Source organism: Sarcophilus harrisii, chromosome 1, assembly GCF_902635505.1.
Source record: "Sarcophilus harrisii chromosome 1, mSarHar1.11, whole genome shotgun sequence".
Classification (NCBI taxonomy): domain Eukaryota; kingdom Metazoa; phylum Chordata; class Mammalia; order Dasyuromorphia; family Dasyuridae; genus Sarcophilus; species Sarcophilus harrisii.
Window position 1 is genome coordinate 81,245,787 of NC_045426.1, and position 17,488 is coordinate 81,263,274.

General features: G+C 53.3%; 1 protein-coding gene across 3 annotated transcripts; it reads right to left on the reverse strand.

Moving 5' to 3' along the window:
• Positions 1-94: 94 nt before the first annotated feature.
• Positions 95-17,328, reverse strand: PARP3 (poly(ADP-ribose) polymerase family member 3). Of its 3 annotated transcripts, XM_031958328.1 has the most exons (12): positions 16,569-17,328; positions 14,560-14,761; positions 12,585-12,771; positions 12,108-12,233; positions 11,809-12,003; positions 4,660-4,795; positions 4,314-4,537; positions 3,747-3,905; positions 3,261-3,341; positions 2,722-2,899; positions 1,248-1,394; positions 95-374 (listed from the first exon to the last, which is right to left on the reverse strand). In XM_031958328.1, the coding sequence occupies exons 3-12, from the start codon at positions 12,759-12,761 to the stop codon at positions 205-207; spliced, it is 1,593 nt and encodes a 530-aa protein (XP_031814188.1). In that variant the 5' UTR covers positions 12,762-12,771; positions 14,560-14,761; positions 16,569-17,328; the 3' UTR covers positions 95-204. The 3 variants fall into 3 exon arrangements, with proteins under 3 accessions (XP_031814188.1, XP_012399240.1, XP_012399241.1); XM_012543786.3 differs by lacking the exon at positions 14,560-14,761; XM_012543787.3 differs by lacking the exon at positions 14,560-14,761 and having other exon boundaries at positions 16,529-17,328.
• Positions 17,329-17,488: the final 160 nt, after the last annotated feature.

Consider the following 17,488-nt stretch of genomic DNA (forward strand, 5'->3'; position numbering starts at 1 on the left):
GGTCCCAGCTGCCCCCACCCAAGCAGCCTCACTTGCGACCCCCAGCTGGGGAGAGAAGGGCTACAGACGGAGAGCCAGGAGCCACGAGAGGCCATCAGCTGGAAAGACTTTATTCCTTCCTGTCGTAGTTACAAGAAATGCACAGGTTCTGGGCCAGAGGAGCCTCCTCTGGGACCAGGGAGAAGGACCCTGGGGCTGGGAAGCTCAGAAGTGCAGCTGCAGCAGGTAGCGCAGCCGGCACTGGCTCTCCTTGTAGATCAGGTATTCGCTCTGGAAGAACGAGGACCCTCTGAAGTCAGGCATGGGCACAGGCGGGCCCTGGGGCACCATCACCTTGTGCCCTTCCAGCTCCAGAGCCACGTCCTGGCTGGGGTCTGCGGGGGCAAGGCCAGGGAGTCATCCCCACCTGTGGGCCGGGCAGCCCAGCCCTGGTTGTACCTGCCCCGGGCCTGCCCTCCCGCTGCCCTGAGCTCTCCTCAGCCAGAGGCTTGGAGAGACACAGATGGAATCTAGAACCCGGGAACGCCGACCGTCCAGGCTGGGAGGGCCCAAAGGACCGGCCAACCAAATGGGGAAACTGAGGCTCAGGGGGCAGGGAGAGGAGATGGGGCTTCCCTCACCCCGGGGCCCCTGCCCGGCTCCCGGGCCTCTTAACAAAGCCCTCAGCAAAGCTCCCCCAGCCCCTCCGCCGCCTTCCCTCCCTTTGTCTCCATCACACCTCCCTCATTTTTGACCTCATGAGAAGTCATTTCAGCTACGATAAAATAGATGAAAAGAAGAATAAAACAGTCAAATGCAGCATCATTGCAGCGACCCCTCCCCCCTCCCTGAGAGGAAGCTAGAGCTGTCCTTCCTGGGGAGGGCGCTGGGGTGGGGGTCTGCGGGGGAGGAGAGTGCACGCCCCCCCCAGCAGGGATTCTGCTCCCTGTTTTTCTGTTAGTGGGCGAGGGGAGGGTGTACATCGGGGAGGCCCCTGCCATACAATCCGATGGAGCCAATCCGGAGGGCTGGCTCAGTGGGCGCCTCTCTGAGCCTGCCAGCTGCCCCCCGGGCTGATCTCCAGGGGAGGGCCGGCCCCAAGGGAGCCCCCCTCGGGAAGTTCAGATTTTCTAAGAGAGATTTGTATCAGTGCTTTTACCAAGAAACAAAAAAGAAGTTACTGGTCCTCCCCAAGCCTCAGGATTTCTGTGACATTCTGGGCCGGCTCCAGGCCCCTCTAGCTCTGGGCCCCAGCCCGGGGGACTCACCGGGCTCCGTTTGGCCCTGGGCGATGACGCTGTGGAAGCCCGGGGGCGGCTGCCGGAGGCTGCAGTCGTCCTGCGTGATGCGGTACTCCAGGCCCAGGGCCACCTCGCTCAGGAACATGAGGCTGATTTTCTGAGAGGTGCAGCCCACTGCGGGACAGGGATGGGTCAGGGCACGTGGGTGAGGGGTGGGGGACGAGCGGGGATGGGGGGAAGTGCCAGAGCAGTCAGGCCGTCCTCACCCCTGTGGGGGCCTGTCCTCACCCCCGTGGGGCCCTGCAGGGGCTCCCACGGAGAGGGCCAGGCTGGGAGGGGCGTCCTGGCCCCGTGGGGCCTGACAGGGCCCGGAGCAAGGGCTGGGTCGGGAAGCTCGGGGGGCCCTGTCCGTCCCTTGCCCCACCAGTTTTCCTCTTCCTCTCCCACAGAGAACACTCACAGCTGGGGGAGGGGGCTGAGAGCCAGGCTGGCCGTTCACTCATTCAGCCAGTGACCGTCAATGACCCACAAGGCCCTGGGTTTCCCAGGGAAGCAGAGGTCAGAAAAGGTGCCGGCCCTGCTTTCTCAAGGTCACTGAGGGAAAGACGCACGTGCAGAAATGGCCTCGCGCCTCAGGAGACCCGCCCTTCCGGGCTGGGCAGTGCCATGGGAGGGAAGGACCCCCGGGCCCATCTGGCACCAAGCGGGCCCACGCCCGGCCCCTGCTCCGACCTTGCCGGCTGGGGGGCCCGACCTCTGAGCCTCACAGAGCAGGGCAGGGGAGGAGCCCCGCAGGGCTCCCAGAGCCCTCTGAAAGCTGGCCTGTCCCAGGACTGACAGTGGCTGTTCCGGGTCCGGGACGGGGCCTCGGTCCCAGGGTCCTGCCGCGGGGCGGGCCATGCCAAGAGAGGATTTGCCATTGGCTCCCCTCGGCAGAAGGGTGGTGGCCCATGGGGATGGAACGGGGCATACTCTATCCGACCGATGGGCCTAAGGGCAGCTCTGGTTCTTGTCTGAGCTGCTTTGTCAGGAGGAGGGTGCGAGTCTAATGGGAGTCGAGGCAGAAGTCGTTGGCAAGTGATAGGGATGCTTTAAAGTGTCAAGGAGAAGTTGGTGGAAGAAACAGTAGAACAGGGGGTAGCAGGTGGCAGAGGGCCTCGGGTGCCGGGCTAACAAGCCTGGGAGTCACAGACGGGGCTGCAGCAGCAGGACAGAGCCTCTCGTCTGAGGGGGCCTGTCCTGGGCGCAGCCCAAAGGGCGACTTGGGGTGGGGGGGAGAAGATGGGAATGGCCGTGGGGGCCGGGCTGGCAGAGGGGGCTGGTAGGGCAGGCAGGAGCCAGCACTCAGGGGCCAAGGGGCCCCGACTCCCCACAGGCGCCAAAAACTGGCTACAGCTGAGCCAGTCAGGAGGTGAGGGGGGGGGGAGAACAAGAGGCCGGTTCTGGAGGGGGGGGGGCTCCTGGCAGGGCCTCTGGGGGGGCCGGGGCAGAGCCCCCTTACCGTAACAAGCAGACTTGCTGTTCTCAGAAGCGAAGTAGATGCCCTGGCCCACGCGCCCGCCCGAGTGGGGCATGATCCGGAGGCCGCTCTTGAGGATGGCGGCCACCACAGCCACATTGGTGCCGTGCCACAGCAGGCGCCGGTTCTCCAGGTCCGTGTGGGCCCGGAACCGCTCCCCCTAGAACACAGGTTGGCCAAGGGCTCAGCCCGAGGCTGGGGGCCTCAGCCAGAGTGGGCACCCGGGGTCTGAGGCCTGAAAGGCCCTGGGCCCTCACCGCCTCCCCCCAAGGTGCAGGCCACTGTCCCTCCCTGGGCCTGCTTCCTTATCTGCGAAATGGCGGCCATGAGCACGCTGCCTTGGAGAGTCCCTTCCGGCTCTGCAGTCCAAGGTCCCGTGTGAACGGGCTGTGGACCAGGAGCTGAAGTGTTTGGCAGAGCTTCAAAGAAATGAGGCAACCTATTTCCCAGGTCTCCTCCAGCTGTCCTCTCCCAGGGAGGTGGGGCTGAGAGAAGGCCGCACTGGGCCTGATTCCCCTCACCTCTCCCTCTCGATTTATTTTCCAGACATGGAGGAGGCGGAGATGAGGCCATCCTGTCTTCTTCAGGTAGATTTCAATCAGCTGGGGAGAGAAGCGGAGAAAGCTGAGGCTGCCAGAAGCGGGGAAGGAGGAGGGAGAGCTGAGGGTCTGCAGGGTGGGGGGTGGGCTGGCAGAAAGACCCCGCCTCAAGCCGGGCTCCCGCATCCAAGGACTTTACAAACCCCACAGGCAGCCTCCTCTTGCCCACCCGGGAGGCCCAGAGGGATGGCACATACTGGGGTGAGTCGGGAGAAGGCCAGAACCCGGCTCTTCTAATCCCCAGCCAAGACCTCTTGCACTGTCCAAGACTTAGCATTTTGGGCAGAATGGAGAGAGAACGGAGAACTGCAGGGTCCGGGGACACTCCCCCTCCCGTATCTCCTTTTGGCCTGGGGGGGGGGGGGAGGCTGGTTTCCCAGCTCCCTCTGCTCTGGGCTGCACCCACACCTTGTACTCATGAGTGTCTGTCTCCAGGAGCTGCAGCTGGCATCTCAGGAGCCCATAATCCCGGTCCAGTGGGTGGGGCACTTCTTCCACCTTTATCTTCTGTTCCTCCTCCTCCTGTCCAGCCTTCAGGGCCTGGGCCAGCTCAATGTCAGCCAGGACCTGGGAGGAAGTATAGCTTGCCAGCCAGGGCCCATGTTCTGCCACCCTCTCCTGCCATCCTCTCTGCCTGAGAACAGTTTCTGACTATATTTCTCTCCATCTCTCATTTGTCTATCTCTGGTTGTTGCTTATGTGTCTATTCTACTTTTCTTCTCATGTCTGTCTCCTACAACCTGTCCGTCCCCCCATATTTCTACCTGTCTTCCCATCCATCTGTCCCCTTATCTCTCAATCCCTGTCCATTTGCCTCCCCCACCTCCACCTCTCTCCCCTTTGTCTGTCTGTCCCTTATATGCTTTTTCCATCTTTTTCCATCTGTCTCCATTCCCATCCATCCGTCTCCAATCCTGTCCATCTGTCCCATGGCTTCCGTCTGTCCTTCCCCTAAGCCATCCATCTGATTCTCACCAACAACATGTCCTTCTTGGCCTGAAGGATCTCCTGCGAGTTGATGGGCGGGGGCCGGGTTCTGCCAAAGTTATGGGGGATGATTGTGTAGAAGCAGGAGGATAGTTCCTCCAGCTCTTTTGCATCTGCGCTCTTCTGTAGGGCAGCCTCTAGGGCCTCCAAGGCCTCAAAGCCCTTGGCAATCTGTTGCTTGCTCAGCGTTCCCAAGGGCATCTTCTTAACATCTATTTAACAGGGAGGGGTAGGAGAAGGAGCAGGATAAAGCACAGGCCCGGAGGTAGAGCTGTCTCTAGACTCTTTCCCCCTTAATTATCCCTTCCCCAAGCTTCTCCTTCCCTGTTCTTACCAAGGTTCATGGTCTTCATTGCATCATTGAACATATCATGGCTGAAAATGAGGGACACCAGTTCCTGGGTGGCTGAATCTAGGGTACAGGGCTTGACCTTCTGCCGAATAGCCTGAACCCCGTCCACTCTGTCCACCTGGGGAGGAGAAGAACCCAGCTACTGGGGGGGTAGTGCCGGGGGCAGCAGCTAGAGCCTCCCTTTGTAGGACAACACAGGATCACTGAAGGGTGACTCACATAGCTGCAACAGCCTCATTTCTCTATTGCCTTAAGGTTTACAAAGTCTTTTCTGGACAACAGCTATGGGAGACAGAGTGTTCTAAGACTACTATTTTTTAAAAGAGGAAGAAACTGAACACCCTGCCCATAACCCCAGAGCTAGAAGGTGTTCTGAGTCCTTCTGCTGCTTGGTCTCTCCTCATTTCTAAGGAGGAGGTGGGGGGAAGGGGAGGTACCCATGGTCTACCGTCTGGGACATAAGGTCCAAGCTGCACAACCAGCATCCAAGGCTTTCCATTCTTGGCTCCCACTAACTTCTCTAGAGCCTTCCCCAATCTCCTTGTTAAAGAAAGAAGGTACAAGGAGCCTTTTCTACTTCACTTAAAAATTACAGAGCCCTTTACTTCCAGCAGTCCTGGTCAGGGGCAGCATTGTCTCTCGAAGCTGAGCCTAGAACCGGCTCTGGAAAAGCTTCTTCAGTCCCTGATGTGCCTGGGTCCAGGTTCCAAGTGGGGAGCTCTCTATCATGCCCAGCCCCTCCCTCCCTTTCAGACCGGGATCCTCCCCCTTGCCCAAGTAGATCTGAAGAAAACAGAAAATCCTTCCTTTCCTCACTCCCTATGAGGCTATAATTTTTTGTGCTGCAGACCCAGAGAAGTTAAAGCAGGAAGGGACCTTGGAGATCACCTAGTCTAACCTCATTTTACAGAGGCAGACAAAGGCCCAGAGAAAGGAAATGGCTTGCCTGGGATTACCCAGCTAGTAAATTAAAAAGACAGAATCTGAATCCAGGTTTGTTTGTTTTTGACATTTATTCTTGGAACAAGATGGGGAAATAAAAACCAGCAGTTGTTTTATTACTGATAGAGATCTCCCCACATTTGCCCAGAGAGAGCATGGGCCGTACCAGGCCCTTGCCTCCTCATCCGGTTTTATCAGCCACACTGCCTAGAGCTCCTCCCAAGGAAGCCCCCGATGCAGGGCCAGACTAACCTTCAGACCACTCCACTTGAGCCATGTGTCGCCCTGGCTCTGCAGCCTCCCAGGACTCCCTACAGACAGCTTCCTCGACCTTTCCTCCCAGTTCTCCTGTGTGGGCTCTGGCTCCCCTACAATGAGGATGATTCTCCCATCCATCCTTTAAGTTTTCCTGCTTCTGTCCAAGGGTTCACACTTCTCCTCCTCACCCCGAATGTCCTCCTGCCATGGCTGCTGTCCCTCTCCTTCCCGGTCCATCTCCAACATCACCTCCTTTGGGAAGCCTGTCCTGATGCCATTCAGCAAGAAGAAAAAAGGCCTTTCCTACTTCTGAATGGCCACAGAACTGTGGCTGGCTTTCTCTTATGACCAGTGTCACAATCTCCCTTCCTGTGTAATTATCTGTATCCATTGATCCCCTCTGCAGAGAGTGAATTGGGGGAGGTTGATCTCCGTTCCTTCTTGGCTCGCCTCAGCAGAGTCCCATACAGAGGAGGAGTTCAGGAAATGTTTGGTGAATGAGTGAATGAGGAAGAGGCAGAAGGGAAGAGAATGGATCAGACAAGATCCCACAGCCCTGGAGAACTGTGCAGTATGCCTTAATCATACCAGAACTCATTCTTCCCAAAAGAACATTTGGCACTTCACCCTTCTTAGCACTGGGAGAGGCCTCAGAGATCAAAAAGATTCCCAGCCTGTTGGAGCCAGGAGGAACCTTTGACATGATTGAGTCCAATCTCATTTTTCCTAAGAGGAAAGTAAGATCCAGAGAGAAGAACGGTTCCCACAGTCAATGAACAGCAGAATCAGCACTTGAACCCAGGTGTTCTGCCTCCAAGCCCAAAGCCCCTTGTGGTGAGTCTATTTTACAGCCTCCCTAGCTGCTATTTAGACAGTGGTAAAAGATCCTCAGTGACAGGGATCCCACTACTCCTTGGGGCAGCCTATTCTGCTGGATCATTCTATTCATTAGAAAATACTTGCACAAGAATGTTTGTGGCAGCCCTCTTTGTAGTGGCCAGAAACTGGAACCTGAGTGGATGCCCCTCAATTGGAGAATGGTTGGGTAAATTGTGGTATATGAATAATATGGAATATTACTGTTCTGTAAGAAATGACCAACAGGATGATTTCAGAAAGGCCTGGAGAGACTTACACGAACTGATGCTGAGTGAAATGAGCAGGACCAGGAGATCATTGTACAAGGCAACAAGAAGACTATATGAGGATATATTCTGATGGACCTGGCCATCTTCAGCAATGAGATAAACCAAATCAGTTCCAATGGAGCAGTAATGAACTGAACCAGCTACACCCAGTGAAAGAACTCTGGGAGATGACTATGAACAATTACATTGAATTCCCAATCCTTATACTTTTGCCCACCAGCATTTCTGATTTCCTTCACAGGCTAAATGTACACTATTTCGGAGTCCAATTCTTTTTGTACAGCAAAATAATGGTCTGGACATGTATACTTATTTTATATTTAATTTATACTCTAATATATTTAACATGTATTGGTCATCCTGCCATCTAGGGGAGGGGGTGGGGGGAAAGAGGGGAAAAATTGGAACAAAAGGTTTGGCAATTGTCAATTCTGTAAAATTACCCATGCATATAACTTGTAAATAAAAAGCTATTAAAATTTAAAAAAAAAAAAAAGAAAAGAAAATACTGGCACAAAACTGCAGAAAAAATTGGAAGACAGTTTGGCAAAAAAATTAGGTTTCAATCAGTATCTTCCAAAGTCTACCACAATAAGTAACTAATGGCCACTCGCTTTAAGTGAAAGGCCAGTAAGTTCTCCGCATCTGCAGGATGAATGGCAGGACCAGGCCGGAAATGACCTAATAGATTTTCATTTTATAACCTCCAGGACGGGGCCTAAGTACCTTCTGAACTGTGGGAGAATGGAACCTGTAAGAAGGATCCTCTGAAGAGACCAACTCCCAGTACCCTGGGGTTGCAACCATAAAACAGAGCCGGGCAAGAGCACAGGACGGAGGATCAGGACATGCAAAAGTCAGTGCAAGGGAAACATTTACCCAGGAAAAACTGGGAGACAGCTGGTTTCAGATATTTGAAGGCTGTCACAAGGAAGAGAAGAAGACTTTCTCTGATTGACCTCAGAAGGCCAAACAAGGAACAGTGGAAGGAAGCTAAAGATTCAGGGGAACATCACAGTGGTCTTCAAGTGTTTGAAGGCCATCATGAGGGGGAGGGATTAGTTTTGTGAGGTCAAAAGACAAGGAGCAATAAGGTAAATTTGGGCTGGCTGTTAAGTGACCACAAAGTAGAAGAGGCTGCTTTGCTTCTGGGGGTTTCATTCTCTTGGCCCCAGTGTCTGCCCAGCTCAGAGCCTGACACATGGCAGATGTTTATATATCATGATGATTGGGTGTCTGGGGCAAGGTGGAACTCCCTCTCACTGGGGGCCAGAGAATCCCAGATTTGGGGCTGAGTGAGGATTCAGAGGCCATTTCATTCAACTTTCCCATTTTACAGATGAGAAAACTGAGGCCAGGAAAGGTTAAGTAACAAGAGGAAGATCAGACTGTAGAATCAAAGCCAGGATTTGATTCTACCCCTGTCCCCAGGGACACCCCATTCCCACTGTGCCACATGGAGGCTGGTTGAGTGTGCACGTATGTACTGTATGGAGTTGGGATGCCAGATTTCTGCTCTCCTCAATAGATATTCAGACATCCCTTTCCACCCTGAGATCCCATAACAGTGGAATAATAGCCACGTACAACTCAGCTAATGAACTCGTTAACTCCTCTACCTCCATTCTTACTCTGGGATCCAGCCAGAGTGTAAATACTGAACTCGACAAGGCTTTCTGTATCTCTAGTAGGTTTTCAGTAGTTCTGGGAAAGATCTGACGCTCCTTGTGCTTAAAGGCAAAGTCAGTGAGGATGAGGTCAGAGAACTTGAGTTTCAGGCCCAGCTTGGCCACAGTTGGCTTTGTGAATTTGGACAAGGCCCTCTCCTCCTCCCTGGCTGTGTTTCCTCTCCTGTAAAAGGAAAAGCTTGGACACTAGGTGATCCCTAGGATTCTTCTTTTTTTTTTTTTTTTTAATAGCCTTTAATTTACAGGATATATACATGGGTAACTTTACAGCATTAACAATTGCCAAACCTCTTGTTCCAATTTTTCACCTCTTACCCCTCCCTAAATGGCAGGATGACCAGTAGATGTTAAATATATTAAAATATAACTTAGATACACAATAAGTATACATGACCAAAACATTATTTTGCTGTACAAAAAGAATCAGACTCTGAATTATTGTACAATTAGCTTGTGAAGGAAATCAAAGATGCAGGTGTGCATAAATATAGGGATTGGGAATTCAATGTAATGGTTTTTAGTCATCTCCCAGAGTTCTTTTTCTGGGTATAGCTAGTTCAGTTCATTACTGCTCCATTAGAAATGATTTGGTTGATCTCGTTGCTGAGGATGGCCTGATCTATCAGGACTGGTCATCATATAGTATTGTTGTTGAAGTATATAATGATCTCCTGGTCCTGCCATTTCACTTAGCATCAGTTGTTAAGTCTCTCAGGCCTTTCTGAAATCATCCTGTTGGTCATTTCTTACAGAACAGTAATATTCCATAATTTTCATATACCACAATTTATTCAGCCATTCTCCAACTGATGGACATCCATTCAGTTTCCAGTTTCTAGCCACTACAAAAAGGGCTGCCACAAACATTCGTGCACATACAGGTCCCTTTCCCTTCTTTATAATCTCTTTGGGATATAATCCCAGTAGTAACACTGCTGATCCCTAGGATTCTTTAGGAGGAGCCTACAATCCTTTATTTCATTTTGTCCCAGGAGGACTTGAGAAGAAACCAGGGGTGTGCTAAAGCCAACTTGACCATGATTGTTAAATTTTTCAGGGTGAGCGCTGACACCTTGAAAGTGAGCAAACTACAAATCAGGACGAGATTTCCTTATTGTGAGGACTCTTACAAGAAAGTGATGGAGAAAAAAATAATGCAGTTGAAATTTCAAAGTGTCCTGCATTTTTTGGAGAGCTGGTTGTTAAATATTAAGCAGCACCCTTCATGGCAGTGGCTCCAGAAGCTTGGCAACAGGCCGAGAGAAGAGCAGAGGTTCTCCTGTGGCAGGCAGTAAGTGAGGAGGAGATGTGGTAGTCCAAGTAAGTAAAGGAGACTTGTCTTATCATCTCTCTCTTTTACCTCCCTAACGTCTCTTTCATCATCCCTTCTTCTCTTCCTGAACAAGCCTCTACCACAGTTCAGGTCTTCATTGCCAGAGCTTCCTAACTGCTTCCCTGACTCTAGATTCTCTCCTCTCCAGTCTGTCCATACAACTGCCAAATGGATAATCCTGAAACACAGATCTGACCACCTCACTTCTCTACTCAAAAATCTTCAGGGGTTCCCCATTGTCTTTGTCCTCAGCTGGTCATTTAAAACTCCCGGTCTGCTCTTGAGTTCTGATTACACATTATTCCCTTTCACACACTCTCTGTGCCAGCCAGACCGGCCTGGTAGCTCTTCTCCATTTCCAACATTGCATCCTTTTGGGGGGGAGGGGCTGCTCATCTGGAATGAAGAGCTTTCACCTCTTTCTTAGCTTCCTTTAGAGCGTGGCTCAGGGGATACTTTCCTCTGACCCTTCCTTTTAGCATCCCTTAGCCTTCCCCTGGGGGTGCTGGACCCAGGTGACTCTGGAGGAGAGAGTGAGGCTGCTGATTTTGCACAGCTCTGCTCACTTAAATCCAATTCACTTGCAAGTCAAGACATGGCCCTCCTGATGTCACTGGTCCCCTTTGAGAAAGAAAGACCGAAAATAACATCCCTCTCCTAGCTTTAGCGTCCTTTCCCTCCCGAGAGTAGTTTGAATTATTTATCTCTCTGGTTTATGCCAAGGAGCCAGGTAAACCTGGGGACAAAAAGGGCGGGGCAGTGGGTGGCTCCCAGGCCATGATTGGGGGGCAGGGCCTGCAGAGGTCAGAGGGGACAGGAGATACAGGGAAAGTAACACGGGCCGGTCTCTTCAGCCAATTCGGCAATTCCGTTTAGTAGATCAAACAGCCATTTATGAAGGGCCTTCTGCGTGCCAAGACCTGTGCTAAGCACTTGGGATTCAAAATAAAAAATGAAAGTCTTGGTCTCAAAGAGCTTCTATTCTGAGTTTTCCTCTTGGCAGGAAGAGAAGAGATTCTCCTCCACGGGGCAGAGGACCCCGGTTTCACCCATCTCTACTGGGGCCCCAGCTCCCACTGGAGTGAGTCACAGGACCCTCCCAAACCAATGAACAAAACTGTCCGAAGTCTAGCCAGAGGAGTCAGATTCCCCCTCTCCATGGCTCCCTGCCTGGAGCTGTGCAGGGCCGCCAGCCCCCACCTGCAGGCCTCTGGTCTCCTGGGAAGACCACAGGCTAACAGCCACAGCTCTGTGATGCCTTAGGAGTGCAAAAGCACGTTACACAGGTGGGGGGGGGGGGGCGGATCTCGTCTGAACTTGACCTCTCTGAAGTCGGCTATCGCAGGAGATAACACTACAAATGAGAGCTGAGGAAGCTGAGGCTGGGATTCAAACCCTGCTTTTCCTGCCTCTAACCCTAACCCTCTGGCATCCTGCACTCGGCCCGCGCTGCCTTGACAGGAGTGTGCAGGGAGCACTTTGCAAAGCTTAGCCCCGAAAGCCTCAGCCAGGGAGGCTGCCTTCACGCCTCCCCTGGCTCAGGCCCTTTCACTTTACAGAAGGGGAAACTGAGAAGCCGGGGGTTGTGCTTGGCTGCCACTGTTGGAAGCGTCTCGGGGCTTGGACATCCGATCCCTTGACTCTAAGCCTGTCTGCTTCTCTGTACACCGGCCTGCTTTGCCCCCGCTGGGCCTCAGAAGAGGCCCCTGGGGCCCTGGTGGGGCCCCAAGTACTTCAGGGCAGATTCCTGGGAAGGACTCACCTTGACCCCAATTTCCTGGCCCTCTTTGCCATCACCAGCCTGCACTTCAATGAGCGTATACTTGCCCGACTGGGCCACAAAATTGTCCCGATCAGCCCAGCGGTTCTTGGTTTTGTCCCAGAACTTCTTCTCAAAGTCTCGCTTAGCTTCGTCCAGGGAGGAGAAAGATTGCAGTTTGGACTGGCCCTTCTCTCCCTGTGCAGACAAAGGCAGGTGATGCGCCATGTCCAGGCCCTGGGTTCCCTCCGCCCCCTCTCCTGCCGCCCCGCTGAGGGCCGGGGCTTTCTCGGGCCACTTACCACACGACCCCAGTGGTTCCAGCTATGGTAGCTGCCGTTCTCATCCAGCAGCTGGATGATGTAGAATTTGTTGTTGTTGTTCCCTATGTTGGTCTGGTTCAGGGTACAGTCATAGTCCCCGTATACCTGGGGAGAGAGGCAGAGCAGCCAGGGCTCAACACAGCTGGGCCTTCGGGCGGCCTCCTTTTCCTCTCCTGCTGTGGGCCTCCTGCCTGACTGGAGGCCTGGAGAGAATCCAGGTGCCCTCGCCTTCAGGGCTGGGCTATCCAGCTCTCCCTGCTTTCTAAACTCCCCATCCCGGGCTTCAGAGGCTTCTGCCCATCCTCAGTCTCAGGGCCTGCTGGATCCACAGAAGGAAGAGACTGGCAGCTCCCCCTCACCAGTCCCCTGCACCCTTTGGTTATTGCTACCCCAGGCCCAGGGCACATCACTCACTGGCTCTTCAGGGGAGGGAGTCACCCGAAGGACTGGGCTCACCTGGACATTAGGCTTGCTGCTGAGTGGACACATGGAATCCACCCGAGCTTTTCGTGTCTCTTTGGGTGCAGCTTTAAGGGCCTCCTTGGCCGAGTGGAAGCCATCCTCCACCTCTGATTTCTCCTTCTTCTTGGAGCTTCCTGTGCTTTCACTCGCTGCCTTGCGCTTGGGAGCCATTGATAAAGCCCTAGGACATAGAGAAGGGGTTTAGAAACTCCTGCCCCTTCCCTGTAAGACCGTGTGGTAGACTGAACAGAGAGCGAGGAAGGTCTGAATCTGAATCCTATCTCAGATGTGGGACAAATAAACAGATTTCTAAGACAAGATTTCTGGATAATGGTCAATTTGTTAATTAGGCTAGCTAATAATCCACAGATTGATGGCCAAGGCACTGAATGATGAATATTTTTTTGAAAGGGAATGCTCCTGACAGGAGAAATTAATACTGATTGATGAACAATTAATGAGGATATGGATATATTAAAGAAAAGTGGGCTAAGAGTCTTCAGTTCTATTGCGAATGTGGCTAAATCATGAGACTCCGATCATGAGACTCAGCCACCCCCAGCAATCTGGATGGAGTAATCCATCTTCACCAGATCGCCCTGGTCAGTTCCCTTCTTCATGAGTGGTTCACCCTAAACTCCAACGGAGGGGTTCAAAAACATGGACTTATTCCCTAAAGGCAAGGATTCATGTAGATTAGACTCTGTCTACACTCTCCCAGCTGAGTCAAAGAACATGCTCCTGAGGATCAGGGCACTAGGACAATGCCCATCAGAAAGTGGCTGACTGCTCTTCAGGGGCTGGTCCTTGCAGGAGAAAAAACTCCTAGGCCCTAATTATTGTGTTATTAGAATAGAAAACAAGCATTTCTCTCAGATACATACTGTGTGGCCCTGAGAAGTGATCACCTCTATTTATCTCATTTTCCTTACTGTGTCAAGATTGGTACCAAGTTACTACAGATTTATCCCATCCTACCTTTCCAACAGGTTCCCCAATCACCCTTTGCTACCATCTCCTTGTCTCTAATAGCAGAGAGGCTAGGGCTCCAGAGGGCTCGGCATTAGGAAGAGCCGACTTAACATTTGGCCTCAAACACACATTATCTGTGCTTCCTCAGGTAGGTCATTTAGCCTTCATTTGCCTCAGTTTACTTATCTATAAAACGGGGATAATAATTGCATTCTCCTCCCAGGGATGTTATATTGCTCCATTGAGATGATCTTTGTAAAGCACAGCACTTAGCCCATAGTAAGGGTCAATACATGTTAGGAGACTGGACTCAAGAAGAACTGAGTTCAGATACAGCCTCAGACACTAGCTGGGTGATTGTTTGCCTCAGTTTCCTTATCTGTGAAAACAGGTCAGAAAAAGAAATGGCAAATCACTCCAGTAATTCTGTCAAGAAAACCCCGGTGGGGATATAAAGAGTTGCACACAACTGAAATGACTGAATATTAATTATCACAGAAGTATCCTTCCCTTTAAAAGGATTTCCCCGGGGCAGCTTAGATAAAACAAGAACTAGATTTGAAATCAGGAGACCTGAGTTTCAATCTCCCACTCACTAGTTATAGTTCAATCTCTGAACCTCAGTTTTATCATCTATTAAAAAAAAGGAGATAATAAAAATACCTAGGCATAATGAGAATATGGTAGTGGTGGCTGATATTTAAAAGTTTGCAAAGCACTTTACATCATTTTCTCCCCACAATAGTACTATGAGTTAGGTATCATCAACTAAAAAGAATTTTTTGAGTTTTTTTTTTTTTTTTAAGGTAATGGGGTTAGGTGACTTGCCCAGGGTCACACAATAAAGTACCTGAGGCGAAATTTGAACACAAGTCCTCCTAACTTTAGAGGATGCTCTAACCACTACACCTCCTAGCTGCCTGCTGCCTCCATCTTTTACTTTTACTTTTACTTTGGATCTTCCCTTTGTCTCATCACCTCTTCTCTCAAATCCTACCTGCCCTATGTACATGCAGTGATCTTCCTGGTCTACTGGAATCTCCTTGACGGCAAGGTCTGTGTGCTCAGGAAAGATTGTTGCACGCAGAAGGGATTCAGAGAATGTAGAGTGAGTTGGACTTATGCATTTTATTTACTGCACAGGATTGTTCACTTGATGAGCATTTAGGAAGTGCCTACTACAAGTCTGGTTTAAGATGCTGGAAACATAAAAGACAGAAAACTGAAAAAAAATCTGCCCTCCTGGAGTCTGTGTTGTAGTAGGGGTGGGGAGGCGGCTAGAACATTCTCCCAGAAAAGGAAGTTCAGGAAAATCTGGAGAGAGGAGTGATGTACCCAGAAAGAGGAAGAGAGGATCTGCCAGCCTCAGAAAAGCCTGCCTGGGCCCTCGGTGTGGCCTCGGGAGGAAAGACTCTAAAAGGTCAGCCCTGCAAAAGACCCACATTGCAAACCTAGGGGATAGTCTGTCCAAAGGTATGAGGCAGGGGATGGAAAGCCAAGGTTAAGGAAAAGCAGATGGGCAAGTTTGACCAGGACGGATACTGTGTGAAAGGCTGTAATGAGCAGTTAGCTCAGAGAGAGCTCTAAATCTGTGATATTAGAATTATCAAGGGCTTCACGCCTCAAGCAATCTAACCCTCTCATGGTACAGATGCAAACACTGAGGCCCAGGAAGGTTAAGAAGTTTTAGCCCAAGTTTCACAGATGCAGCCTTGGAAGGGACCTCAGAGGCCTCCTGGTTCAGTCCCCTTGATTTACGGAGTAAAACCTAGGGAGGTTAAGGACAAGACCCTGGGCAGTGAGAAGCACAGGCAGGGTCTGTACCCGAATCTCCCGACTCCAGAAGGCAGAGTTTTTGCCATATGATCTTGCTGCCTCTGGCTAGCAGACTGTGAAGGGCTTCGAATGAGGTGCCAAGGATTTTGCGCTTCATTTTAGGGGTAATAATAGGGGGGCATGAAAGGTTTCTAAATAGGAGAATGACATAGTCAGACCTGTGCTTTAAGATTAGTTTGGCTGTGCGGAGGATGGTTCAGAGCAGGGAGAAAATAGGAGGAGAGGGTCCAGTTGGGAGGCTGGTGCAATAGCCCTGGTGAGAGGCGATAAAGATCTAAGCCAGTGGAGCAGCCTGATGAGTGGAAGGAAGGGAACAGGTGGAGAGGTGGGGTCAACAAGACTTGGCCTGGAGTGGGAGGGGGAGCTGGGAGAGGACAGAATCGAGGATGACTCCAAGGTTTCCCACTTAGATTGTCCCCTGTGTAGACATAAGGAAGTTCAGGGGAGGTGGGTACAGAGAGAGCCATGAGTCCCATTTTGGACCTGCGGAGCTGGAGCTGCTGAGGAGGAGGAGGATGTCCAAGTGCAGAGACGCGCCCAACGGCAGGGGCTTTCACCTGAGCAAAAATGGGGTGGGGCGCGTCTGGCCGCCTGACACCTTCCCTTCCACACTTGCCGCTCCCAATGGCAACGTCCTGAGCTCCAGCAGAGCTCGGGGCTGTGCCATCTAGACCCCGAGGGGCACTTGGGACACCCTTTCCGGGGAAGGGGGCTCCTTCTGTCTGTGGGGAAGAGGCTTCCCTTCTTGCCCCCCTTGCCAGCCCCACCCATGGAAAGAACCTAAAGGAAATTCTCCCGCATCCCGGCTCACAGGCTCCTCCCCAAGGTCTCCAGCCTGGCCCACAGCGACTTCTCCATTTTTCGGTCAATTCCAGGAATGCTCGGCTCCCCCAGGCTTGGCACAGGCCGGGGCCTGTCACTGGACGGGAGAGGGCGCAAGAATGGGGGCTGTGGGGAGGAAAGCCTTGGAGAGGAGGCTTTGGGAGTGGGGGGTCTGACCGGCGGGGCGGGGGTCTCTGCCCAGAGTGGTGCCCACCGTCCCTCTCCCAGCCCTCTCCTGGGGCCAGGCCCGCCCAGTCCCTGCCCCAGGGTCAGGTGTCGGAGACCCCCCTCCGGCAGCTCACGCTCACCCTGGTTTTCTGTGCCCTGCATGGGGAGCCTGGCACTCACCTCCGGGCAGCCAGCTCTTGCTAGGGCTCTAGGGCAGGGCCACACGGGGGCTGGGCTTCGGCAGCTGCTTCTCCTCCCCCGCCCAGTCCCAGGGTGACCTCAGCAGGAATCTCAGGCAGTGGGCGGGGCCACCGGGCTGCGGGCAGCGGGCAGGGCCAGCAGTCCCGGGCGGCCCGAGGGCAGCGGAGAGCCCGGCTGGCCCCGGGGCAGTCAGCCTGCCCCTTCCTCCCAGGGAGCGCCTTCAGGGGCCTGTCTGATTGCTTCCTGCCGCCCCGAAGTGGGTCAGCCTTGCGGTCCCGCCCTGACGGGGCATCGCCCCCGGCTACCATTCCCAGGCCTAGCTGTTAATAACCCCGGGGAAAGTAAAGACCCGGGCGTCCTTAGTGTCCGGCGGGCACCGCGTGTCCCCCGTGCCCGGGCGGCCCTGGTAACCCCAGGCCCCCCCTCCTGATGGGCACTGCCAGTCCCCCCGTGCCCGGGCGGCCCTGGTAACCCCAGGCTCTCCCAGGGGGCACCGCGCGCCCCCCCCCCCGTGCCCGGGCGGCCCTGTCAGTGACTCAGGGTGCCCGCTGCGCGGTGGCCGTTGTTGCCCAGGCCCCCAGCGGGCACTGCCAGGCTCAGCCCACACTCTCTGTCCCGCTGGCCGCCCGCCAGTCAGGCGCAGGCTTCTTCCCCAGCGCCCAGCTGGCACCGTCGCTCTCTCCGGGCCGCTCCGTGCTTGGGGGCCGCGTCCGGCGCAGCCCGCTGGCCCCGCCCACCATCCTTCCCCAAGTCCTCCCTCTAGGGCGTGTCTCTGGCGCCCCCTAGAAGCTGTTCCCCGGAAGCACAACAGTCTTGCTCCTTTCACTCCCCCTCCCCTTCCCTTCCCTGACTCGACGTTGTGAGCATGCGCATTAGCCTCGGAAGCAGGAAGCAGTCGT